We start from the raw sequence: 26,474 nt of genomic DNA on the forward strand, positions 1-26,474 counted from the left end.
TGCCTGCCTTGGCCTCCCAAAATACTGGGATTACAGGCGTGAGCCACCATGCCTGGCCTGATGTGTAGCATCTTTTCATATGCTTATTGACCATTTGTATATTGTGTTTGGTGAGGTGTCTGTTAAGGTCTCCAGCCCATTTTTAAATTGGGTTGTGTTCCTATTGTTGAATTTTAAGAATTCTTTGTATGTTTTGGAAAACAGTCCTTTATCTGTCTTCTGAAAATATTTTCTCTAGTCTGTGGCTTGTGTTTTCATTCTCTTGACAGTGTCTTTCACAAAGCAGGGGCTTTTAGTTTTAGTTATTTAATTTAAATTATTTAATTATGTTCAGCTTGTCAATTATTTTTTTCATGGATCATGCCTTTGGTGTTAACAACTATAAAGTCATTGCCAAACCCAAGTTCAGCTAGATTTTTTCCTATGTTATCTTCCAGGAGTTTTATAGTTCTGAATGTGACAAATTTTGACTTAACTTCTGTGAAGGGTGTAAGGTTTGTGTCTAGATTCATTTTTTCTTTTTTGCACGTGGATGTCCAAGTGCTTCAGTACCATTTGTGAAGAGACTGTCTTTTCTCCATTATATTGCTTGTGCTCCTTTGTCAAAGAGCAGTTAACTATATTTATGTGGGTCTATTTCTGGGCTTTCTATTCTGTTCCACTCTATTTGTCTTTCACCAATACCACACTATCTTGATTATTGTAGCTTTAATGTATGTCTTGAAGTTGAATAGTGTTACTCCTCTGACTTTGTTCTTCCATTTCAATACTGAGTTGGCTATTCTGAGTCTTTTTTGTCATTGAGACAAGGTCTTGCTCTGTTGCCCAGGCTGGGGTGCAGTGGCACAATCATGGCTCACTGTAGCCTCAACCTTCTGGGCTCAAGCAATCCTCCCACTTCAGCTTCCTGAGTAGCTAGAACTACAGAACTACAGGTGCACACCATTTTGCCCAGCTAATTTTTTATATTTTTTTGTAGAGATGGGAGCTTGCTATGTTGCCCAAGCTGGTCTCAAGCTCCTGGCCTCAAGTGATCCTCCTGCCTCAGCCTCCCAAAGTGCTGGAATTACAGGCATGAGCCATCACACCCAGCCTGTTCTGAGTCTTTTGCTCTTCCATTTAAACTTTTTTTTTCTTTTTTTGAGACAGAGTCTCGTTCTGTTGCCCATGCTCCATGCAGTGGCACCATCTTGGCTCACTGCAACCTCTGCTTTCTGGGTTCAAGCAATTCTCCTGCCTCAGCCTCCCTAGTAGCTGGGATTATAGGCACCCGCCACTATGCCCAGCTAATTTTTGTATTTTAGTAGAGATGGGGTTTCACCATGTTGGCCAGGCTGGTCTCGAACTCCTGACCTCAAGTGATCCACCCGCCTCAGCCTCCCAAAGTGCTGGGATTACAGTTGTGAGCCACTGCACCTGGCCCCATTTAAACTAGAAAGTCAATTTTTCAATATCCACAAAATAATTTCCTGAGATTTTGATTGGGACTGCATTGAATGTGTAATTCAGTTGGGAAGAACTGACATCTTTATAGTATTGAGTCTTCTCCATGAACACGAAATCTCTATATTTATTTCATTGTTTTTTGATTCCTCTCATCAGTTTTGTAGTTTTCCTTATATAGATCTTGTACATATTTTGTTTGATTTATACCTAAGTATTTCATTTTGGGGGGTGCTAATATAAATGGTAATGTGTTTTTAATTTCAAATTCCACTTGTTCATTGCTGGTATATAGAAAAGAGACTTACTTTTGCATATTAATCTTGTATCCTACAACTTTGCAACATACATTTAAACATTTGCCCTATTGTTTCACTAAGCCATTCTAAGGCATAACAGACTGTTCCTGTAAATTATGTATTCAGTAAAGGGCTTATCAAAAACTCAAAAGAATAAAACCATTTGTCTCTTATCTACCTATGACCTGGAAACCCCAGCCCCACTTCAAGTTGTCCCACCTTTCCAGACCAAACCAATGTACATCTTACATATAGTGATTGATGTCTCCTGTATTCCTAAAATGTATAAAACCATGCCGTGCCCCGACTACCTTGAGTACATGTCATCAGAACCTCCTGAGGCTCTGTCACAGGCACATAGCCACAACCTTGGCAAAATAAACTTTCTAAATTGACTGACACTTGTCTCAGATACTTTCTGGTTTACAGTGTTATCTGTTAGATCAATTAGAAGTAAGAAAAACTAAAGTTATCTTCACTTGTTCCTTCTTCAGTGCTCTGCTTTTCTTTATGTAGATCCGTGTTTCTGACCTATATCATTCTCCTCCTCTCTAAGGAACTTCTTTGAACATTTCTTGTAAGCCAGGTCTACTGGCAACAAATTCCCTCCATTTTTGTTTGGTAAAGTCTTTATTTCTCCTTCACTTTTGAAGGATAACTTTGCACAGAGTTCTAGGTTAGTGATTTTTTTTTTTTCCTCCTGCACTTTAAATATTTCACTGCACTCTCTCCTTGCTCACATGATTCTCAAAATCAGCTTTCTTCTCTTTGTTTTTCTATGGGTACGGTGTTTTTTTCCCTCTGGCTTATCTCAAGATTTTTTATTTTTGTTTTTCGGTAGTCTCAAAATGATATGTTTAGGTATAGTTTTCTGTTTGTTTTTGTTATTTATCCTGCTTGGTGTCTTCTTGAGCTTCCTAGATCTGTGGTTTGGTGTCTGACATTAATTTGGGGGAAATTCTCAGTCACTATTGTTTCAAATATTTCTTGTGTTCCTTTCTCTCCTCCTCCTAGTCTCATTATGTGCATGTTACATCTTTTGTAGTTGTCCCACAGCCCTTGGATATTTTGTTCGGTATTTTTCAGTCTTTGTTTTCTTTGCTTTTCAGTTTTGGAGGTTTCTGTTGAAATATCCTCAAATTCAGAGACTATTTCCTCGGCCATGTACAGTCTACTAATAGGGGCCTCAAAGACATTCTTCATATCTGTCACAGTGTTTTTGATGAGTAGTATTTATTTTTGGTTCCTGGAACTTCCTTCTTTCTGCTTCCGCAGTCTAGCTGTTCTTGCCGTCTACTTTATCCATTAGATCCTTTCACATATTAGTCATATTTTATTTTTTGAGACACGGTTTTGCTCTGTTACCTAGGCCAGAGTGCAGTGGCATGATCACTGCTCACTGCAGCTACAATCTCCCAAGCTCAAGTGATCCTCCCACCTCTCCCGAGTAGCTGAACCACAGGCACATGCCACCATGCCTGGCTAGGTTTTTTATTTGTGGAGACTGGGGTCTCACTTTGTTGCCCAAGCTTGGATTCCTGGGCTTAAGCAATCCTTCCACCTCGGCCTCCCAGATTGCTGGGATTACAGGAGCGAGTCAGCTTGCTTGGTCTCATAGTTATTTTAAATTCCCAGTCTGATCATTCCAATATTCCTCCTATATGTGGTTCTGATGCTTGTTCTACCTTTTCAAAGTGTGGGTTTTGGTGTTTTTTTGTTTTTTGGCTTTTACTATGCCTGTTAACTTTTTCTTGATAGTCAGACATGATGTACCAGGTAAAAAGAACTGGTGTAAATAGGCCTTTTTTTTTTTTTGAGACGGGGGGAGTCTTGCCCTGTCACCCAGGCTGGAGTGCAATGGCGCGATCTCGGCTCACTGCAACCGCCGCCTCCTGAGTTCAAACGATTCTCCTGCCTCACCCTCCTGAGTAGCTGGGATTACAGGTGCATGCCACCACACCCAGCTAATTTTTGTATTTTTAGTAGAGATGGGGTTTCTCCATGTTGGCCAGGCTGGTCTCAAACTCCTGACACTGTGATCTGCCTGCCTCGGCCTCCCAAAGTGCTGGGATTACAGGTGTAAGCCATTGCACCCGGCCTGTAAATAGGACTTTAATAATGTAGTAAGGAGTCGAGGAGGGGAGGTGTTCTATAGTCCTATGAGTAGGTCTCAGTCTTTGAGTGAGCCTGTGCTCTGGACACTTCACACGTGTTTCTCAGGGTTTTTTTCCTTCTTCAGTGGAACAGGATGGCTAAAGTGGGCTGGAGTTGAGGAGCCCACTCCTTCCACGTGGAAGGGCAGACCTGACTGGAACTGGCTATTTCTCTTCCCCCAGGTCAGTCAGGCTCAGACAAAACCCCAGAAGGTTTGGCTCTGGTTAAATAGTTTCTCCCAAGGGCAAACCTTGCTAAGATGGCATATTTCAAAATGGTTCCTTTTCCTCTCCCTCTGATGGAAGCACAAGGGGCTTCTTCTCAGATATCACTGAGAACCTGGCTGAACTCCTAGAAGTAAAAATCATGTGTGAGGGTCCCCAATAACTGGGTCCCCCTGACATTTTTATTCTCAGACTTGTCCACTCTGAACCTCCAGCAACTTGTCAGTTACAGTTCCGGGTTCCCTATCTTGGCACTGGGTTCCCCTAGAGGTTTCAGCCCATGAGCTTCTCCTCTAGCAAGCTAATTCTGAGCATTTGCGTTCTGGTCCCTGCAGTCTTAGGGAGAGTAGTTTGCTCTTGACCCTACCTTTCTTACACATCTAAAAGAGTTATTGATTTTTTAGTTCAGCTTTTTAATTATTGTTAGGATAGAGTGGCAACTTCTAGCTTTTTACTTGTTGGACCAGAAACTGGAATTCAAGATTTTTTTTTTTTGAGATGGAGTTGAGCTCTGTCACCCAGGCTGGAGTCAGTGGTACAGTCTCGGCTAACTGCAACCTCTGCTTCCCAGGTTCAAACGATTCTCCTGCCTCAGCTTCCTGAGTAGCTGGGATTCAGCCAGTAAGCCTGGCTGATTTTATTGTATTTTTAGTAGAGACAGGGTTTCACCATGTTGTCCAGGCTGGTCTTGAACTCCTGACCTCAAATGATCCGCCTGCCTCAGCCTCTGAAGTGCTGGGATTACAGGTGTGAGCCACTGCACCCAGCCAAGATATTTTTTTTTTTGAGATAAATACAGAGTCACATGAAATTGTTAAGAAATAATAGTGAAATCCCATGTACCCATTTACCCATTTTCCATCCATGGAAATAGATATTGCAAAACTGTAGCACAATATCACAGCCAGGATATTGACATTGATACAGTTAAGATATAGAACAGTTTCTTTCACTAACAAATTCTTCATGTTGCCTCCTCACAGCTGCAAACCTGGTAACCACTAATATGTTCTTCATTCCTATAATTTTGTCATTTCAAGAATGTTATATAAATGGAATCATATGTATGCCACCTTTTGAGACTGGCTTTTTTCATTCAGCATAAGTCCCTGGAGATTCATCCAAGTTGTTATGTGTATTAATAGTGGCTTTTATGGCTGAATAATATTCCATGGCATGGCTATATCACAATTTGTTTAACCATTCACCTGTTGAAGGACATCTGGGTTGATTCCAGTTTTTGGCTATTATGAATAAGGGTGTTATGAACATGCCTATACAGGCTTTTGTGTGAACATAAGTGTCCGCTTACCTGGAATGAATGACCAGGAGTGTAATTATTGTCATTTGGTAGTTGCATATTTACTTTTTTAAGACACTGCCAAATTGTTTTTCATAGTAGTACCGGTGTATATTATCACTAGCAATGTATAATCCAGTTTCTTTGCATCCTTACCAGCAACTGGTGTTGTCAATAATTTTTATTTTATGATTACATCTATAGATCAATTTTTGGAAAACTGACATTTTGTTGAGTTTTCCCACGCATTAATATAGTATGTCTCTCTATCTAGATATTCTTTGATTTCATCAGCATTTTATAGTTTTTATTATGCAAGTCTTGTACATGTTTTATTGGATTTACATCTAAGTATATTATTTTTTGGAGTGACAATAAATGAAATAACATTTTCAATTTTGGTGTCCACATGTTTATCACTATTATATATAAATACAATTGATATTTATATGTTTATTTTATATCCTGCAACCTTGCTGAATTCATTAGTTCTAGGAGGTTTTAAAAATAGATTCCTTGGGCTGAGTGCAGTGGCTCATGCCTGTAATCCCAGCACTTTGGGAGGCCAAGGCAGGTGGGTCACCTGAGGTCAGGAGTTCCAGACTAGCCTGACGAACATGGAGAAACCCTGTCTCTATTAAAAATACAAAATTAGCCAGGCGTGGTGATGCATGCCTGTAATCCCAGCTACTTGGGAGGATGAGGCAGAAGAATCACTTGAACCCAGGAGGCGGAGGTTGCGGTGAGCTGAGATCGCACCATTGCACTCCAGCCTGGGCAACAAGAATGAAACTAATCTCAAAAAAAAAAAAAAAAAAAAAGATTCCTTGGAGTTTTCTGCATAGATAATAATGTCATGTATGAATAGAGACAGTTTCATTTCTTCCTTTCCAATGTCCATGCCTTCTAATTTCCTTTTATTGCCTTATTGCATTGCCTAGAACTTCTGTCTAGTACTGTGTTGTATAAGACTGGTAAGAGCAGGTATCTTTGCCTTAGCCTTACTCTTGATCTTTTTTTTTTTTTTTTTTTAAGAGACAGGGTCCCACTATGTTGCCCAGGCTGGCCTTGAACTCCTGGGCTCAAGAAATTCTCTTCTCTCAGCCTCCTGAGTAGCTGGGACTACAGGTGCGCACCATCGTGCCTGGCTCTCCTGATCTTTTGAAAAATATCGAAACCCTATGTCTTAAGGCTTTTTTTTTTTTTTTTTTTTTTTTTTGAGATGGAGTCTCGCTCTGCCGCCCAGGCTGGAGTACAGTGGCTGGATCTCAGCTCACTGCAAGCTCCGCCTCCCGGGTTCAAGCGATTCTCCTGCCTCAGCCTCCTGAGTAGCTGGGACTACAGGCGCCCGCCACCGCGCCCGGCTAACTTTTTGTATGTTTAGTAGAGACAGGGTTTCACCGTGATAGCCAGGATGGTCTCGATCTCCTGACCTCGTGATCCGCCCGTCTCGGCATCCCAAAGTGCTGGGATTACAGGCTTGAGCCACCGCGCCCGGCCATCTTAAGGCTTTTTAACTTGAATTACACTATAGACTAATACTTAACGTTGCCCCGTTAAGTATTCATTTGCATATTAACTTTCCTCTCTCTCTGTTTTTTTAGAGATGGGGGTCTCACTCTGTAGCCCAGGCTAGAGTGCAGTGGTGTGATCATAGCTCACTGCAGCCTTGACCTGCTGGGCTCAAGCAATTTCCCACCTCAGCCTCCTGAGTAGCTGGGACTACAGGTGTGTCCCTCCACATCCAGCTAATTTTTTTTTTTGTTTTAATTTGTACAGATGGGGTCTCACTGTGTTGTCCAGGCTGGTCTCAAACTCCTGACTTCAAGTGATCCTTCTGCCTTGGCCTCCCAAAGTGCTAGGATTACAGGCATGAGCCACTGCACCCAGCCTACTTTTTAATCTATACAGCTAAAGAGGCTATCTTAAAAGCAATAAGACTTCTTCCTTGCTTAATGTCCACGATCTTCTTATGTTATGTTCTTTCTAAATTCAAGAAAAATATTCTGCAAAGGGTGTCAATGTCAATATTACAATAATTCTCTATGAATTCCTCTCCAAACACACTTAGAGAAATGTACATAAGTGTGATAAATCACCATTAAGTACACTTAAATCTACACATTGACTAGTTCTAGCTGAATTTCTAGTTTATGAAAAGGTTATGAGGAAAACTTTCTTTAAAAGATGTGTTTGACAGCCAAATCAGATATACTGAACAGACATAAAAAAGTAACAATTTTTCTTTCACCTCAGGCCTTTCCCCTGGTTTGATCTGACTGCTGTGCAACTCAAGGAAACTCCGTTTAGCCAGCATCTCTCAAGCAGTCCTGTTCTCCAAGACCACCTTACCCATCTGTACTGTGCTTCATTTGGCATCTCCCTAACCAAAGAACAGCCAGTTGTTTCCACAGGCTCTCCATCCCAATAAGAGAACTCGGGAATCAGGATTTTTTCCCACTCACAGATTTTCCCTACAATATCATGCCCTGATTATCACAATTGACTGTGGGAGTCTTGTGACTGTATTGTGTTTGCCACATGATAGACATCAGGAATTAGAAAACTGTACTGATGAGGAAAACGTAGAATAAAACAAGTGGTCCTATCCATCAATATGTATCTGGCTTTCAGAAGCAACTAGTGAAACTATACAACCTAACTTAAGTAAGCTGCTCCCGCAGAAAAGCCTTATTAATACAAATTATTTCTCTTCTAAAATCCAAGAAGTTATAATGTTATAAGTTTTAGACAATTACATACTGCAGCTTCTTTTCCAATAAATCAAATTTCAATCCATTTGCCAGCAGTAGGTAGCTGGAAAAAGATATAGTTTGATTTTCTCACAATTTTGGATAGGGAAGTGAAGGTATGGTAAACCATCTTAATTGAATTATGGCTTCTCTCATGCTTATTTTGACTATATATGATTGTTCTTGTACTAGCTTATTTACAGCTGTTCCCATTTAAATCATTTTAAAAACTGGTATTTAATGGCTAAAACTAACTTTGCAAAATATAGATCTGTATTGCAAATTTGTTGATTTCCTTTATGTTTTGCAAATACTTTTTGTCAATTATAAGAGTTGAAAACAACAGGGATGTCACTATGCTCTGTCATAGAACATAACTGCTGTTTGCTAAATGCTAAACGGCTTTTGAACAAAACCTTTCGCTATATATGTAAATCACCATGGTCTTAGGTTAATCATTTACATTTCGTTTTTTACATAATCGTGAGCCAGGCAAATACAATGGTATGGTGTTAGAATGGTTTCTGATAAAATTTTGTTAGTCCAATTTGGGAAAATATTAGGTTCATCATCAAATATTAACACTTGGCATGAACGTTCATTTGAGGCACTCTTGCTTCTGTCAGTGGAAAAACAGAAAAATATCTCTTTTACTATTCATTCAGGTGTAGGGAACTGGAGGTTCATCACTGTCCTTTAGGACTGTTGTTAGCCCACAGTTGTTTTCAGGATTAAAATGTGAGTTCAGGAAGAGAATGAGCAGTTAAATCTGTAAAACTAGAGGGGAACTGGAGCCATTCAGGTAACGAGAAATATTTTATAATTTCGTTTTTATTTTTATTTATTTATTTATTTTGAGATGGAGTCTCGCTCTGTTGCCAAGGCTGGAGTGCAATGGCGCAATCTTGGCTCACTGCAGCCTCCACCTCCCGGGTTCAAGTGATTCTTCTGCCTCAGCCTCCTGAGTAGCTAGGATTACAGGCACATACCACCACTCCTGGCTAAATTTTGTATTTTTAGTAGAGACGGGGTTTCACCATGTTGGCCAGGCTGGTCTCAAACTCCTGACCTCAGGTGATCCACCTGCCTCGGCCTCCCAAAGTGCTGGGATTACAGGCATGAGCCACTGCGCCCAGCCTATAATTTCTTTTGAGAAGTGCAGTCATGGGTAGACTCTAGCCTAAATTTTATATTATAAAGACCTGGAAAGTACCACATGAAAGAGTCTGTAAGCAAACCACAGAACCTATTTCATAGTGGTAAGCCATGTTTAGATATTTACATATTTAGATACATACATAGCTAAAAAAAATTTTTTCTTTTAAATTTTCCCTGATGCCAAAAGGAAGAGAGAACTTCCCCACTTCTTTTTCGTAAAACATTTCCTTTAGGCCGGGCGCAGTGGCTCATGCTTGTAATCCCCACACTTTGGGAGGCCGAGGCAGGCAGATCTCTTGAGGCCAGGAGTTTGAGACCAGCCTGGCCAACATGGTGAAACCCCGTCTCTACTAAAAATACAAAAAAATTAGCTGGGTGTGGTGGCTCATTCCTGTGATACCAGCTACTCGGGAGGCTGAGGCAGAAGAATCACTTGAACCCAGGAGGTGGAGGTTGCAGTGAGCTAAGATCACACCATTGTACTCCAGCCTGGGCAACAGAGTGAGACTCCATCTCAAAAAAATAAACAAAAAACAACCATTTCCTTTAAAGAACTTGTCACCATAAATCCTTTTACTATGCCCTGGAGATGTATGTAAATCTTTTTAAAAAGCTGAATAAGTCTCTAGCATTTTACACTTCAGGACATACTCTTTTGGGATGCCATGGAGACATCTCTTTGAAATGTGAGCACTGAGGAGGTTGGTACTTTGTCTCCCTGTCTCTGTGGGAGTTTAGCCTAGGTACCTGGCTCCAAATAGTAACTTCTGCTTGTTGTCAAGACAGAAGTTTTATTTTTCCTTTGGACACAGATAATTAACATGTATGTCATGGATTGTATCTGCTCTGCCATCTAAAAGGGTGAGATTTGTCTTTGCAATCTCTTTAGCAGCTTGCCTGTGATGTGCATCATAGTTTAATGCTTATTCAAGAATAAAAATGTTTCTTTTCTGCATTTGTGGAGAGAATTCTCTCTCTGGAGTTGGCAGGAGATTTTATTTTTAATTATATTTCCCCAACGTGTTCCTACTACAAGGTGCATTACTAGAATTTTCAGGAATTTTGTTTTGCTTTGTTTTCTTTGTTTGTTTTAGAGTCTTGCTCTGTCACCTAGCTTGGAGTGCAGTGGCACGATCTCAGCTCACTACAACCTCTGCTTCCTGGGTTCAAATGATCCTCCTGCCTCAGCCTCCTGAGTAGCTGGGACTACAGGCATGTGCCACCATGCCCAGCTAATTTTTGTATTTTTAGTAGAGATGGGGTTTCGCCTTGTTGGCCAGGCTGGTCTTGAACTCCTGACCTCAGGTGATCTGCCCACCTCAGCCACCCAAAGTGCTAGGATTACAGATGTGAGCCACCTTGTCCAGCTCAGGAATTCTTATAATTACCCAGAAAGATAAGCGTGACTATCTTTGTTTTAACAAGGGGTTAAATTGCAAAAACAAAGGGAAGGTAACATAAGTCAGAGACACAACTAGGAATGAAGCCAGCAGTTCTAACTCTGATCTTAATGAAAAGGAGGAAAAGGGCCAGGTGCAGTAGGTCACGCTTGTAATTCCAGCACTTTGGGAGGCCATGGCGGGCAGATCAACTGTCAGGAGTTTGAGACCAGCCTGGCCAACATGGTGAAGCATCATCTCTACTAAAAATACAAAAATTAGCTGGGTGTGGTGGTGGGTGCCTGTAATTCCAGCTACTCAGGAGGCTGAGGCAGGAGAATCGCTTGAACCTGGAAGTTGCAGTGAGCTGAGACTGCACCATTGCACTCCAGCCTGGGCGACAGAGCAAGACTCTGTCTCAAAAAAAAAAAAAAAATGGAGAAAAAGAAAACCAAAAAAGACCATACCTCTTCCCGCAAGTAATTTAGTTTGATCTTTCAAGCTCTGTGAAGCGGCTTTCTCCTATGGTTCAGTGCAAGGTAATTCCTCATTCTCTTCAGGGGCAGTTATTTCTGGTGCATAATCCTGTAATCCTGCTGCTTTGACAAATTCAGATAAAGTCAAGGCATCAGATTTTATCCCCGTATGACCTTTTTGCTCTAAATACAAGCCGATAATATCCCTATAGGGAAGGCTGATGGAGCGTTTGAATAATGGTTCTTCAATTTCCAGGAGCTCCCGCGTATGTCGAGAAATTGCCTGAAATGCAAGGGTAATTTTTTAATTAGACTAACCTGAAAACACAACCAGATCAAAGAAGATTTATTTCGTTTTCTAAGCCTCTTGAATGTGAACTCCTTATTTCTTTCTTTCTTTCTTTTTTTTTTGAGATGGAGTCTTGCTGTGTCTCCCAGGCTGGAGTGCAGTGGCGCGATCTCGGCTCACTGCAACCTCTGCCTCCTAGGTTCAAGCAATTCTCCTGCCTCAGCCTCCTGAGTAGCTGGGACTACAGGCGTGCACTACCACGCCTGGCTAATTTTTGTATTTTTAGTAGAGATGGGGTTTCACCATGTTGGCCAGGCTGGTCTCGAACTTTTGACTTCAGGTGATCTGCCCACCTCAGCCTCCCAAAGTGTTGGGATTACAGGCATGAGCCACCGCACCCCACCAACTCCTTATTTCTATGGGGAAATAAAATAAATTCACAGACTTACTAGCCTAACCTTACCAAAACCAATTTCTTAAATGTCACATGATTTATTATCCTTTTCAAAGTACCATTTAAGATATTTCTAGGCCCTTGCATCAGATGGCCATGGATGGGTTCATTTCTTTGTTTTTGCTGAGCAATTTGACTAAGCATAAGAGCAGATAATATGTTGAGATTAGGAGTCATGACTATCTCTGGGAAGGTTATTAAATAACTTGTCTATAAGGGGCTCATTTAGTGTGCAACTAAGAAAAAAAATTATAACTCAGAGCCGAGCGTGGTGGCTATATAAATACTATATAAATATATATAAATATATTTAATACTATATAAACACTATATAAATATATATAAATAAGTATATATTTATATAACACTATATAAATATATATAAATAAATATATATATTTATATAGTGATTGCCTTTCAAATTCTAGTTTTAATCCTAGGTCAGTTATAACACCACTGTTTGAATTCATAGTCTGCCTCTGGATGAGAAGTCCATGAAATTGCTGCTAGATCACAGCCAAAGGGTATTTGGAATGGACTTTTTTTTTTTTTAATGTAAAGCTACTGGTCAGAGTTGAAAGACTGTAAAATTCATGCCACATACAATGCTAAACCTGATATAAAACTGCCCATTAGCAGTGCCTTTTAGATAGGCAAGATACCATGTTTCTCAGATCTTACTTGAACTGGTTTTGTTGACTCTAGAGATGGTTTATGGGTATAGTTGCCTTGGCATTCCCAGTAAGGATTGTGTTTTTGTTTTTGTTTTTTTTTGAGATGGGGTCTTGCTGTGTTACCCAGGCTGGAGTACAGTGGATATGCACAAGCACAATTATAGTGTACTACAGCCTTGAACAACTGGGCTCAAGCCATCCTCAAGCCTCAGCCTCCTGAGTTGTCCAGTGAGAATTCTAATTGAGATCTTTATCAGTTGGGGCTTCTAAGAACTAAGATCCAAATTACTACAAAGGCCAGGTGAGGTGGCTCATGCCTTTGGGAGGCCGAGGCGGGTGGATCACCTGAGGTCAGGAGTTCGAGACCAACCTGGCCAACATGGCAAAATCCTGTCTCTACTAAAAATACAAAAATTAGCTGGGTATCATGGCACACGCCTGTAGTCCCAGCTACTTGGGAGGCTGAGGCAGGAGAGTCGCTTGAACCTGGGAGGCAGAGGTTGCAGTGAGCTGAGATCGCACCACTGCACTCCAGCCTGGGTGATGCAGAGAGATTCCATCTCAAAAAAACAAACAAACAAAAGCAAATTGCTACAGAAAAAAAAAAAAAAAAGCCAGTTGTGAAGTTGCATGCCTGTAGTCCCAGCTACTTGGGAGGCTGAAGTAGGAGGATCCTTTGAGCCCAGGAGTTTTGAGGCTGCAATGAGGAGCCATGATCATGCCACTGCACTGCAGCCTGGGTAACAGAGCAAGACCCTGTCTCCAAAAGCAAACAAAAACACACACACACACGAACAGGTGGCTTCTAAAACTTCTTGTTTGTGATGCATGCTTCTACATGTGCACCTTTTTTGGTAAGCATCTCACCCTGATTCTCTTTTAGTATATGTGCCGCCAAAGCAAGTACCCTGATTCTCCTTTCCAATGCCCCGAACAGAAAAGGTTACTTCACAAATTCCCTGAGGTTCACAGATGGTGTTCCCAGGAGGTACACTGCAGTCATATACACATGATTAACAAAAAGAGCTATGTGCCCACTGTGGGCTGAGAGGGTTCACTACTGTTTTGTACAATATTGTAATGCAGAAATTAAAAGTGTCCTCGACACATTCTTTATCTATCAAGACAGGTAGGTCTTGCTCTGTCATGCAGGCTGGAGTACAGTGGTGTAATGATAGTTCTCTGTAGCCTTGAACTAGACTCAAGCCATTTTCCTGCCTCAGCCTCTCAAGTAGCTGGGACTACAGAGGCAATGACACCATAACCCTGCTTTTTGTTTGTTTGTTTGTTTTTGTTTTTGGTAGAGATGGGGTTTTGCCATGTTCCCCAGCTGGTCTTAAACTCCTGGATTCAAGTGATCCTCCTACCTCAGCCTCCAAAGTGCTAAGATTACAGGTGTGAGCCAGCCGCTCAGCCACATTCATGTGTTTTTGGAATTTTTCTTTGTTTTGGGAAGGGAGTATATATATAATCTACTCATATTCCCTTTGTGGGCTATAACAGCAAATGATATGGGTTTTTTATGGCTGTTGGTGCTTAGGGTTTCTTAATAAAAATAATTTCATAAAAAAGTGTTAGAAAGCTGTTCATTGCACAGCACTGAAATCAATAAATACAATCTGACTATCCCTCTTCCTATTCAGTGATTTTTAAGCGTGTCTGAAGTTCATCAGTGAAACAAGAAGTTCCTCTGACAAGTGACAGATTGAACTAAAACTGCAATTTCTTTCTTCAGTTATTTATTTTTTTTTTTTGAGACAGGGTCTTGCTCTGTCACTCAGGCTGGTGTGAAGTGGCACGATCATAGCTCACTGCAGCCTTGACCTCCTGGGCTCAAGTGATCCTCCGACCTCAGCGTAGCTGGGACTACAAGCATGTGCTACCACACCTGGCTAACTTTTAAAATATTTTTTATAGAGCTGGGATTTCACTATATTGCCCAGGCTGGTCTCGAATTCCTAGGCTCAAGCGATCCTCCTACCTCAGCCTCCCAAAGTGCAGGGATTATAGGCATGAGCTACTGTGCCCAGCCTCTTTAGTTCTGATGAACAAACAACAAGTAGTAGAGTTTATTTTTGCCTAAGACTTAGAGCAACTTACTGGTAAATTACTTGAGTTAGTAAGGATTATTGGAAATAGGTATTTGTGAGGATGATTAGTTTTCTAAGGATTCGTAATTCTACATTCTAAGGTGGCATGGCAGAACACCTACTTCACATGGCCTCAACCAGTTACCTGCAATGCCTGCAGTTTTCAAGAAGATTATTACTACTATATTATCATTGTAACTTATGTTGATCATTGTTTTCAAAGGCTGCTGTTCTTTTATTTGTAAACTACTGATGGTTTTGCTTCATCACCAATTTATTGTGTATTGTTTATTACCTCATAGTATGTAACTTTGCATATTTGTATAATTGGAACCTATAACTTATATGATCTAAACCTAAGGACAAAGACAGAATTGTTGTGGTTAAAATATGAACCATCTATACCACTATTATTATTATTATTATTTCAGAGATGAGGTCTCCCTCTGTTGCCCAGGCTGGAGTGTAGTGGTATGACCATAGCTCACTGCAGCCTCAAACTCCTGGGCTCAGGCATTCCTCCCACCTCAGCCTCTGGAGTAGCTAAGATTACAGGTCTGAGCTGCTGCAGCCAGCCTATACCAGCATTATTAAAGCAGATGTGTAGTCTCCTTAAACTCTGCTTGTTGATTCATCTAACAACATGGATTAATCTTAAACGCATTTTGCTAAGGGAAGGAAACTGGACCCAAAGAATATGCATTATTTGATTCCACTTATGTGACATCAAAAACAGATTGGGGATTAGGGTAAAGGGATGGGCTGACCACAGAGGGAAATTCTAGAGTAACAGAATTGTTCTGTATGGTTCTTTGGTGGTGGATACATGACTGCATGCATTTGTCAAAACCCACAGAACTACACACAACAAATAATGGTTTTACTGCATGCAAACTTTTAAAAAGCCAGGAAGTGAGGGTGCAGTGGCTCATGCCTGTAATCCCAGCACTTTGAGAGGCCAAGACAGATGGATTGCTTGAGCGCAGGAGTTTAAGACCAGCCTGGGCAACATGGCAAAACCCCATCTCTACCCCCTCAAAAAAGTATGAAAAGTTAGATGGGTGTGGTGGCATGTGGCTGTAGTCCCAGCTACCTGGGAGGCTGAAGTGGGAGGATTATTTGAGCCCGGGAGGTGGAGGTTGCACTGAGCTGAGATTGTACCACTGCATGCCATCCTGGGTGACAGAGCAAGACCTTGCCTAAAAAAAAAAAAAAAATCCAGGATGTTGGGATGGAGTAAAGGCTGTGGACAAATGAATCTGACTGTATTATAGAGTAAGACATAATCTCACTGAAGGGGGTGGGGAGGAAAGGAGCTGACCTGTAACTTTAAGAAAACAGTGCTCTGTCTAGATACTGAAAGGCTAAAGACAGAAACAGTTGTACGCAAACACTGAACTCTATTTGGTAAATCTGTTTTTCACAGAGAAACATATTTACATATAAGGAGAGCCAAGTTTCTCAATGTCAGAAAAAGTAGTTATAAACAGACAAGGGGGTATAATCCCAACACTTTGGGAGGCCAATGCGGGCGGATCACCTGAGGTCAGGAGTTTGAAACCAGCCTAGCCAACATGGTGAAACCCTGTCTCTACTAAACATACAAAAAAATTGGCCAGGTGCAGTGGTGGGCGCCTGTAATCCCAGCTACTCGGGAGGCCGAGGCAGAATTGCTTGAACTTGGGAGGTGGAGGTTGCAGTGAGCCGAGATCGCGCCATTGTACTCCAGCCTGGGTGACAGAGTGAGACTCCATCTCAAAAAAAATGAGCAGAATTTGTAAAGGGAAACACAGTAACTTTATAATGAGGAAACCTGACAGACAGCACCTTAACCAAGTGATGAGGTTAATGTTTCCAGCAGTAAATCATGTTGCTATCATGTACCTCCTGATATGATGAGATGGGAGGGGCTCATCACCTCTGTGACTGGTTTCCCCCAAATCCATAACTTCAGTCTAATAATAGGAAAGATGAGACAAGGTAAAATTGAGGGGAATTTACAAAATACTTGATCACTACTCTTCAAGAAAAGTGTCAAGGTCATGAAAGACAAAAATAAAAAAAACTGCCACCTTTTGGAGGAGACCCACGAAATATGACAGCTAAATGCAAATCCTGGATTAGATACTGGAACAAAAAACCATTTATCAGTGGGAAATCTGCAGAAATCTGAATAATGTCTATAGTTTAATAATACTAATAATACTGATATTAATTTATTAGCTTTGATAAATGTACTATTGTTAACTAAGATGTTAACATAGAGGAAACTGGGTTAAGAGTATACCAGAATTCAGCTGGGCGTGGTGGCTCACGCCTGTAATCCCAGCACTTTGGGAGGCCGAGGTGGGCGGATCACGATGTCAGGAGTTCAAGACCAGCCTAGCCAACATAGTGTTTAATGTCTCTATTAAAAATACAAAAAATTAGCCAGGCGTGGTGGCGGGCACCTGTAATCCCAGCTACTAGGAAGGCTGAGGCAGGAGAATCGCTTGAACCTGGGAGGCGGAGGTTGTGGTGAGCCGAGATCATGCTATTGCACTCCAGCCTAGGCAACAGTACAAGACTCTGTCTCAAAAAAAAAAAAAAAAACAAACAAACCAGAATTCTCTGTACTATCTTTGTAACTCTTCTGTAACACTGAAATTATTTGAAAATTAAAAGGATTTTTAAAAAGAAAAAATTTTAGTCTAATGATACTCAACTGCTGACTGGTTGTTATGAATCTGTGCTATTTAAATAGTTTGCAACAATGCAAGTGTAGTAAAACTGTTGAGATATTGTAAAGCATATAAGGCTATACCTTATACTATAAAATCATGCATACAACAGGAATAAGTAACTCATCAAGGTTCTTCAGATATTTATCACAAAATTCTTTTGTTCATCTGATACGGTGAAGAGTTAAAGTATTTTAAGAATTATTTTCTAAGCGAAAAATGAAGCAAGTGTAATGCTAGCTCGTCTAGCTTGTCCTTAGAATAACTGAGATTGACTTTCTCTCTCCTTTTACCAAGCTAAACGTATCACTACGAATGGGAAAGACAGGACAGTGGATTCAAGCGCTTCCTTGGCTGGTGGGGAAAGGAGAATTAGTGCTTCTTTTCTCCTGCAGTCCTCACCAGTCTCACACACATATTTTGCTCTTCTCTGGTTATCTTAATATGTTGCACTAAGGACAAAGGGACAAGTAAGTTATTTCTACAGGTGAAGCATGAGTAATTCAAAAATTAAGGAAGTAAATGCGGGCTTTGAAGGTAACAGAAAATGGCCATAAATTAGCTGCAAGGCTTGTATAGGAGGTACACAGTGGCAATATTGTTCAAATTCTTAGCAGCACGTCCAGAATTCCGTACTCTCAAGCAATCTGCTCTTTCTTCCTTCCTTCTATTCTCCCAAAAGTCCATAAATGATGATATGGGAGAGTCAGCATGAAAAAGATAACTATACTATTTAACTGTTGTCATGGGATAAATTGTGGGTGTACTAGGTGCTATAAGTACAACGGAGACATTTTAAAAGCTTTCTATATCAGTAAGTCTAAAAGACTTAGACTATGCTTAGTCTATGAACTAAGCATACTTGAGTTCATGTATGACTTCCTAGAAGTTATGTGTCTTAGAGCATAATCAGTTTTTTGTTTGTTTGTTTGCTTTTGAGATTGAGTCTCGCTGTCACCCAGGCTGGAATGCAGTTCATGGAGAGCACGATCTCAGCTCACTATAACCTCCGCCTCCCGGGTTCAAGCTATTCTCCTGCCTCAGCCTCCCGAGTAGCTAGGACTACAGGCACGCAACATGCCTAGCTAATTTTTGTATTTTGTATTTTGAGTAGAGAAGAATTTTCGCCATGTTGGCCAGGCGAACTTCTGACCTCGGGTGATCCACCTGCCTTGGCCTCCCAAAGTGCTGGGATTACAGGCGTGGGCCACCAGGCCTGGCCATAATCAGCTTTTTCATATGGGTCTAAGTGTCAAGCAAAGCTTATCTAACATACTTTGAATGTCTTGGTCTTTATGTTACTCTAGTGACCTCAAGGGAAGGCCACATTTGTCTGAGGTGACTGTGATAATAAGTATCTCAAAGTTTGCTTATTCAAATTTCTTAGATATAAGGACAGACCACTGGGTTCATCATTTACTCTTGAGGATTTCAGAAGATTTTTAAAACCTCTTGCATCTTGCAAGATAAGAAAAAGCATAATTAGAGTTTTTATTATTGCATGTTGATATTGTACTTTTGGAATTAGAAAGCCAAGGGAGCTGAATGAATTGTCTGACTCTTAAAAATGCCTTCTCATGATAAAAAGCTGAAATTCTTGGTACTTAAATGTTCCAGGAATTTGACAGGTTACTATTTTGCTAATTCTGTTCCTTATTATTACTTTTAAGCGAAAGCAAGTTTATTAAGAAAGTCAAGGGCTATGGCTGCTCCACAGGCAGAGCAGCCTGTTCCTTATTTTTATCTAGAAAATTCATTATACCTTAAGTAGAAATTAGAGTTCATAAACACAGCTGTGTCATCTTTGAACATAAAAAGAACACAATATTTATCTGGCAGTAGTTGGTAGTTAAGTGAGGGCATGGTTGGAAATACAAATATATAATAAATGATCCAGGCCGGGCATGGTGGCTCATGCCTATAATCCCAGCACTTTGGGAGGCCTAGGTGGGTGGCTCACCTGAGGTCAGGAGGTCAAGACCAGCATAGCCAACATGGTGAAACCCTATCTCCACTAAAAATACAAAAATTAGCCAGACATGGTGGCACGTGCCTGTAATCCCAGCTACTTGGGAGGCTGAGGCAGGAGGATTATTTGAACCTGGGAGGCGGAGGTTGCCATGAGCTGAAATCGAGCCACTGCACTCCAGCCCAGGTGACAGAAAAGACTGTCTCAAAAATAAATAAATAAATGATCATTTCCACATCATAATGTTTATAGTACATAGAAGTTTATGGTAACAAAAATGTGCACTTAGAGAGGCAACACAGTATAGTGGTTTAAATAGAACATGGATTGGGAAGTCACACAAGATGGACTTAAATCCTGGCTCTTAAACTTATTATCTGAATATAAGTCAGGCGTAGTGGCTCACGCCTGTAATCCCAGCACTTTCGGGAGGCCAAGACTGGCAGATCACTTAAGGTCAGGAGTTTGAGACCAGCCTGGCCAATACCATGAAACCCTGTCTCTATTAAAAATACAAAAATTAAGCCAGGCACAGTGGCTCATCCTAGCACTTTGAGAGGCCAAGGCAGGCAGATCACGAGGTCAAGAGATCAAGACCATCCTGGCTAATGTGGTGAAACCCCATCTCTATTAAAAACACAAAAAATTAGCCGGGCATGGTGGCATGCACCTGTAGTCCCAACTACTCGGGAGGCTGAGGCAGGAAAATCGCTTGAACCTGGGAGGCAGAGGTTGCAATAAGCTGAGATCGTGCCACTGCACTCCAGCTTGGGCAACAGGGCAACAGAGCGAGACTCCGTCTCAAAAAAAAAAAAAAAAAAAAAAAACAAGAAAAAAAAATTAGCTGGGCATGGTGGCACACACCCATAGTCCCAGCTACTTGGGAGGCTGAGGCAGGAGAATCGCTTAAACCCAGGAGGTGGAGGTTGAAGTGAGCCAAGGTCACACTGCACTCCAGCCTGGGTGACACAGTGAGACCCTGTCTCAAAAAAAACAAAACCAAAACAAAACAAAACAGAAAAATCGTATTATCTGAATAGCTTGTTTCACCTTTCAGGGCCCCAGTTTTCTCTTCTGTAAAATGATAATTAGTGAAATAATACATATAAGAGGCCACAGTAAGCTCTCAGCAAAGGATAGCTATTAGCAGAATTCAAGAAAGTAAACGCTCAGTTAGGACTATATGTTTAATAATTTAAAAAGCTTCCTTATATCTTGTTGCTAGTAAAAGGACTCGGGTATTCACAAGTGTAGTTTTCTTATTTCTAAACCATATGACTTATGGAATTACAAGATTATAAAGCCAGTTGAAGAGTCATCTAGGGAAAAGATTCCAGGGCCTACCCAGCCCTAATGAATCCAAATTTCTGCAGGATGAAGGCTAGGAATGTATCTTTTTCAAAAAATCTCATTTGATTCTGAAGACGACCCAAGTTTGGAAACCACTGAGGTGGAGCATTTCTGGGCATGGGTGTGCTGAGAAAAACCATGGTTATGCCAAGAACTGTTCATTCTTGGAGGGTTATTGGGGTGAGGTGCTAAAGGAGAAGTTACCCGTGAGATTGTTTGTGATGCTTTGTAAATTGCAAAGCACTACAAATGGAGGGTACTGTTATGCAAAGGAGTATAATCATGAACTGTTGGTGCTGGAGATTTTAGAAAATTGAGGCTCAGAGTGGTTAATGTAGCTTGTTTCAAAGTTAGGCAGCAAAGCAGGCAAAATACATATGGTGTTATATAAGTGCCAAATGGGTGTCAGAGACACAAAATGTCATGAGAACTCGGGATGGGGGCTACTGTGGGCTGGGAATATTATGAAAGACTTCTTGGGGAGATGCAAATGAGGAATTGGTCTTGAAGGATGATTAAGATTCATATTAGTAATACAGAGGATGGGGGAACTGAGCAAAGACAGAGAGAAGAATGCATCAGGCAGGTTTGCGAAGGTGTGAGTTAGACCTGGTGGTAGGCTGGAGCACAAAATTCATGTGGAGGAGTGGTAGGGGAAAGAACTTGTGGAGGGCCTTAAATTCTAAACTAGGGAGCTGAGACTATCTTGGTAAGCAGAAGGGATCCAAAGAAGGTTTCTGAATAGTACATAAGTAGGTGGAAAGTGAGAGCATAAAAGCAGGGCCCTTGAATCCAAAGGGCCCACGGAGAAAGGCTAAAAGCAGGAGGCCACTGTGGTGTTCTAGGCATGAGGCCATAAGGTTTGAAAAGTGGGAAAGAAGAAAGCCAGATGGTGTAAGTGCCACAGGAGCAATGGACAGTTCTTGGAATATTTATGGGGATCAAAGGAGAAAGAGGAGGCAACCGCTGTGAACCTGAGGGACTGGAATTATGATGACACCACTGACAGAAATGGGAGCCCAGGCTGGAGGCAAAAAAGGTTGGTTTGAGACAGATGGTGGCACTGTTACAGTGCTCTGTAGGGAAACTTTGGACACAACTCACCTTCATGTCCTCGAAGTTTGTTATCCCCATCTGAGGGAGGTTTGAGCAGTTGACGTGAATGAGTTTTCGGCCACTGATGAAGTTTGTGATAAAACATTCCTGTCAATACAAGGACATCACTTTAAAAATGCACTGCAAATAGAAGGAAGAAAGGAGGGGAAGAGAGAGGAAGGGAAGAAATCATGTTTGTTCTATCCTGAGAAAAAAACATTTTTTCTTTTCTTTTTTTAGAGACAGGGTCTTGCTCTGTCATCCAGGCTGGAGTGCAGTGCCGCAGTCATAGCTCACTGCGGCCTCGAAGTCCTGGGCTCAAGCAGTCCTCCTGCCCGAGCCTCCTGAGTAGCTTAAATTTATTTTCTATCCCAATAATGGCACAATTTGTCCATGTAAGCTCTTTATTAAATTTTACACTGCTCTTTAACCTTTTTTTTGGCATGGTACAACTAGTGCTTCTTCATGTCTCAATTACATTTGTAAGTATAGTAGGTACAAAAGGTTTCAGATCTTGTTGTTTTGTGGTAGCCTTAAACCTAGTTGGCATCAGTGAAATAAGAGGTTTACACTGTCTTTTTATTAAAACTATTTTTGGTTAACTGGCTGACTTGAATTAATACACTTATGTGCTCATGATACATGTGACATTATTTGGGGCCGACACTTGAAAGAGTAATGGCACAAGTTCAAAGTAAGGGAGCTGCCACTAAAACAACTTGACAAAGTACCAAAAAGCCTACCTTGAACAAAATCTACTTAAAAATACAGTTTTCCAGGAAAGGAGGTCTAAGGCGGGAAACGGTGGCCCACGCCTGTAATCCCAGCACTTTGGGAGGCTGAGGCTGGCAGATCATGAGGTCAGGAGATCGAGACCATCCGGGCTAACACAGTGAAACCCCGTCTCTACTAAAAATACAAAAAATTAGCTGGGTGTGGTGGCGGGCGCCTGTAGTCCCAGCTACTTGGGAGGTACTGAGCAGGAGAATGGCATGAACCCAGGGGAGGTGGAGCTTGCAGTAAGCCAAGATCGTGCCACTGCACTCCAGCCTGGGCGACAGAGTAAGACTCTGTCTCAAAAAAAAAAAAAAAAAAAAAATAGAAAGGAGGTCTATATACTCTTCTCGGTCTTTTATTCAAGGATTGCAGAGAAGTGTAATCACTGGAAGAGGAAAAACAAACAGATGTGACCCTCCCTTCCTCTCCCAAAATACAAATATACATAAGTGGCAAGGCCAAAATTAAAATCCAAGTTACCTCTACCACAGTCCAGGACTTTTTGATACTCCTTCCGGTAAAGAGGTAAGAGCTCAAGCCAGGTTAAAAGGAATAAGAGGTAGACAGATGAGAGCATGTGATTTCAAAAAATCTTATTTTTGTATACCTTGTATTGAGGGAAGCCTAGCTGGCTAATCCACTCTGCAACTTTCTCTGGATCCCAATTAAGATGCTCAAATTGTAACACAGTCCCTTGTTTTGACTGGGTTTCATCATCTTCAGAGACCAGTTCCTTCAAGTCTTGGGACAAATCTACAACTTCCTTTTCATGAACGAACTCGCTTAATTCTGTCAGAGACTCTGAGGGATCTGAGTATGAGCATACTTCACTGACATCAAACGATTTTTGGAGTGGTTGTGAAAACTCATAATGTGTACCAACTGATTCTTCACTTTCTCTGATAGATCCTAATGCGTAGTATTCTTTTTTAAATTCGTCACTTAGTGACCACTTTCCTCTTTTAGGCTCACGGAGCTCTAGCTCATCCTTTCCTACAGAATACTTAGACTTGATTGGTTCTGGCCTGTCTTCCTTGGGAAATTCTACATGTGTCTCTCTTGGTTTGGTTTCATCTGGTAACTCTAGATTTTTCTCCTCAGTTGGCTTTGTTTGTGTTTTCTCTTCAACTTGTGGGTTGATCTCCTGTGGTAGCACTAGACCAGTCTCCTCTGGTGGTTGTGGATTTTTTTCCTCATTTGATTTTCTTATCTCTTCTGGACTTTCTGGTTTCATCATTTCCGATTGTTCTAGAATTGTTTCCTCATTTGGTTTTCTTGATTCTTCCTCGGGAAACTCTAATTTGATCTCTTCTAGTGGCTCAGGGACGTTCTCATCAGTAGACTTTCTTGACTTGTGGTCTAGAAGGTCTGGTTTAGTCCGCTCAGGTAGTTCTGTCCCTTTCTCCTTAGTTGCTTTTCTTTGCATCTCCCCTGGAACCTCTGGTTGAGTCTCTTCTGGAGGCTCTAGACCTGCCTCCTCACTAGACTTTCTTGGTTCCTTCTCTGGAAATTCTGGTCTAGCTTGCTCAGGTGGCTCTGCCCTTTTCTTCTCAGTTGACTCTCTTTGTGTCTCCTCTGGAATCTCTGGTTTGGTCATCTTTGGTGGCTGAAGATCTGTCTCTTCAAGTGATTCTCCTGGTTTCTCACTTGGAAAATCTAGTTTGGTCTGCTCTGGAGGCTCTACACCTGTCTCTTCATGTTGCACTCTAAGTGATTCCTCTGGAACCCCCAGTTCCGTCCCCTCCTCTAGTAATTCTAAATTTCTCTCTCTGACTGTGGCCCCTGAAACCTCAGACATGGTTTCCGTTGGTGGCACTGGATCTGTTTCCATAGCTGACTCTAGGAACACATCCTCTGTAACATTTAGTTTAGCCTCCTCTGGTGGCTCTAGGTCTGACTCATGCGTTTCATCCATAGGGGCCTCCAAATCTTTGAAAAACTCTCCCATCTCTCTTTCCGACTTTACCTCTTGGGGAATCCCTGGTTCAGTTTCGCTTGGTACGTCTCTCTTGGACTCCTTGGCAATGCCTTCCAGGGACGTCCCGCCAGGTTTCAGCTGCACGTTCTTAGCACTCTTTGGCTCCCCCTCTCTGAAGTCCTCTTCCTCGGTCTCTGGCTGTGGCTCGTGATAAATCTCTGCTGGTAGCTTCGAGTCTGCCTCTGCCATGGTGTCTCGTTCGGCATTTTCATATGATTTATGAAGTTCAGGCAGTTCAGGCCTCTCAGACTCCGGCTCTCCATCTTCATCTGGGCCGGAATCGTAATCCTCCGGGACTTCAGCCATTTGCAGCTTAGCGGACGCGCCGCGGCTTCCTAGCAACCCCAACTTCCGATAGCGTCTCTATGGATACCACGATTTCCGGCAGTGTATTCCTGACTCTTCCCCAGATTTTGTTTGTTCTTTCAAGCCCTGACTTTAAAAATCGGCTATCAGAAGCACGCGGTAACCTTCCCCGTGGCCGCATCGCCAGCCTCCGCGGGCCGGAGCTACTGCGGCCGCCCCTGGGTCAGCTAGATTTTCAAGCGGCCGCCGCACCGCTTCTTCCGGCCTGCAGGCTGCGCTCGGCTGTGCCCGGCGCTCGCTCGGCCTTCGGCTGTTTCCGGAGCCACTCGCGGCTGGCAGAGGAGAGCTCCGCGCGCGGGCTGCAGATGTCTGACCTGCAGGCGGCTGAGGGGCCGGGCTCCTGGAGCCCCACAGCCCGCCGAGGGTCGGCTGGCGGCGTCGGGGACTGCCAGGGAGTGGAGGGGAGCCAGGCGGCCGCCTCAGGTACGCAAGGCCGTGGCGCTGGCGGGTGGGTGCTCCCCGGCCTCAGGGCCCCACGCCACGGCGCGAGCCTCCGCGGCGCTCTGTCCTGGGCTTCCCCGCGGAGCGGACCCATCTCGGGAGCCCCTTCGCGCGCGGGGCCCCTTCCCCGCCGCTGCCACCACCCGGGCCCAGGGCTCGAGGTTATTCTCTGCTCCTGTTTCGAAATGCCTTGATTCCTGCCCCGCTTCCTTTCTGAGATCTGCCCAAATGGTAGTGATAGGGTGGCTCTGCCCCTGGCGCCTCTTCAGCTTCAGTTTCAGCTTCAGCCGGGGTTCGGGTCCCACCTCCATCTGTTGATCACATCCAGACTGCCGATCTGAACCCTATTGGCCTCGCCGCCCCCTGCTTCCAGCTCCCCACCCGATCCCCACCTCAGTCCTCTGTCCCAGCCTTCTCACGCGCCTCTCTGCCCCCATCCGGGTTGGCAGCCTTGCCTTCCTCTGCCAGAAGCCCACTTCGCCCTAGCCTCCCTGCACATAGGCCCCCTGGCCTTGCTGCCATCCTCTCCATCGCTCAGAGGCAAAAATGAAAAGCAGAGTGGAAATAGGTAGTCTTTGGGGTCTTTTGATTGAACACAGTAGCCAAAGCAAGAGCAGGGATTAAAAATTGGGGCGACCTCCCTCGTTCTCAAGACCCTCATCCTCTTCTTGTCCAGGACGACGTCTCCATTTCTACCCACGCGAGTTCCTCCGTGTGTATGATTTCAGTGTCCAAAGACAAAAGAGTCCATCCATCACACTCTCTTCTTTCAGCCTCCTGAACACCACACACGATGCCACTGAAAGGATGCTCTTTTGAAATACGAAGGGTAGAGGGGAGAGAACTGGTCTTATTAAGTAGCAAATATAAATTAATTTTCTAGGTCTGAAATTAAAATAGACACCATAAAGTACAGTGGTTGAGGCACTACCGTGGAGCCAGGGTGCCTGGATTGGAGTCTGAAACCTCAGTTTCTTCATCTGTAAAATGTGATTACTAAAAGATACCTGCCTCATAGGATTATTGTGAGGATTACTTGAGCCGTTTTGTCTAAGGCATTTGGTGTGGAGCCCATGGTACACACT

At 42.5% G+C, this 26,474-nt stretch overlaps 3 protein-coding genes across 4 annotated transcripts in view; 2 read left to right on the top strand and 1 right to left on the bottom strand.

The window, feature by feature from the left end:
• Window positions 1–8,036, top strand: part of NOXRED1 (NADP dependent oxidoreductase domain containing 1) — a 31,744-nt gene extending 23,708 nt beyond the window's left edge. Inside the window, exon 7 of the mRNA XM_009212037.4 lies at window positions 7,677–8,036. Coding sequence (XP_009210301.1) covers window positions 7,677–7,851 — 175 coding nt within the window. The 3' untranslated portion in view covers window positions 7,852–8,036. The remainder of the gene's footprint in view (window positions 1–7,676) is intronic.
• Window positions 8,037–11,176: 3,140 nt separating this feature from the next.
• On the bottom strand, window positions 11,177–24,923 carry SAMD15 (sterile alpha motif domain containing 15). 2 transcript variants are annotated; one of them, XM_003902104.5, is made up of 3 exons: window positions 23,212–24,923; window positions 21,837–21,935; window positions 11,177–11,469 (listed from the first exon to the last, which is right to left on the bottom strand). In XM_003902104.5, exons 1-3 carry the CDS (start codon window positions 24,886–24,888, stop codon window positions 11,233–11,235), a joined length of 2,013 nt encoding a protein of 670 aa, XP_003902153.1. In that variant the 5' UTR covers window positions 24,889–24,923; the 3' UTR covers window positions 11,177–11,232. The 2 variants fall into 2 exon arrangements, with proteins under 2 accessions (XP_003902153.1, XP_017816896.1); XM_017961407.3 differs by lacking the exon at window positions 11,177–11,469 and adding an exon at window positions 16,427–16,648 and having other exon boundaries at window positions 23,212–24,918.
• Window positions 24,923–26,474, top strand: part of TMED8 (transmembrane p24 trafficking protein family member 8) — a 45,921-nt gene continuing 44,369 nt past the window's right edge. Inside the window, exon 1 of the mRNA XM_003902101.5 lies at window positions 24,923–25,371. Within this exon, the coding sequence (XP_003902150.3) occupies window positions 24,948–25,371 (424 nt within the window). The 5' untranslated portion in view covers window positions 24,923–24,947. The remainder of the gene's footprint in view (window positions 25,372–26,474) is intronic.

Source organism: Papio anubis, chromosome 7, assembly GCF_008728515.1.
Source record: "Papio anubis isolate 15944 chromosome 7, Panubis1.0, whole genome shotgun sequence".
Taxonomy (NCBI): domain Eukaryota; kingdom Metazoa; phylum Chordata; class Mammalia; order Primates; family Cercopithecidae; genus Papio; species Papio anubis.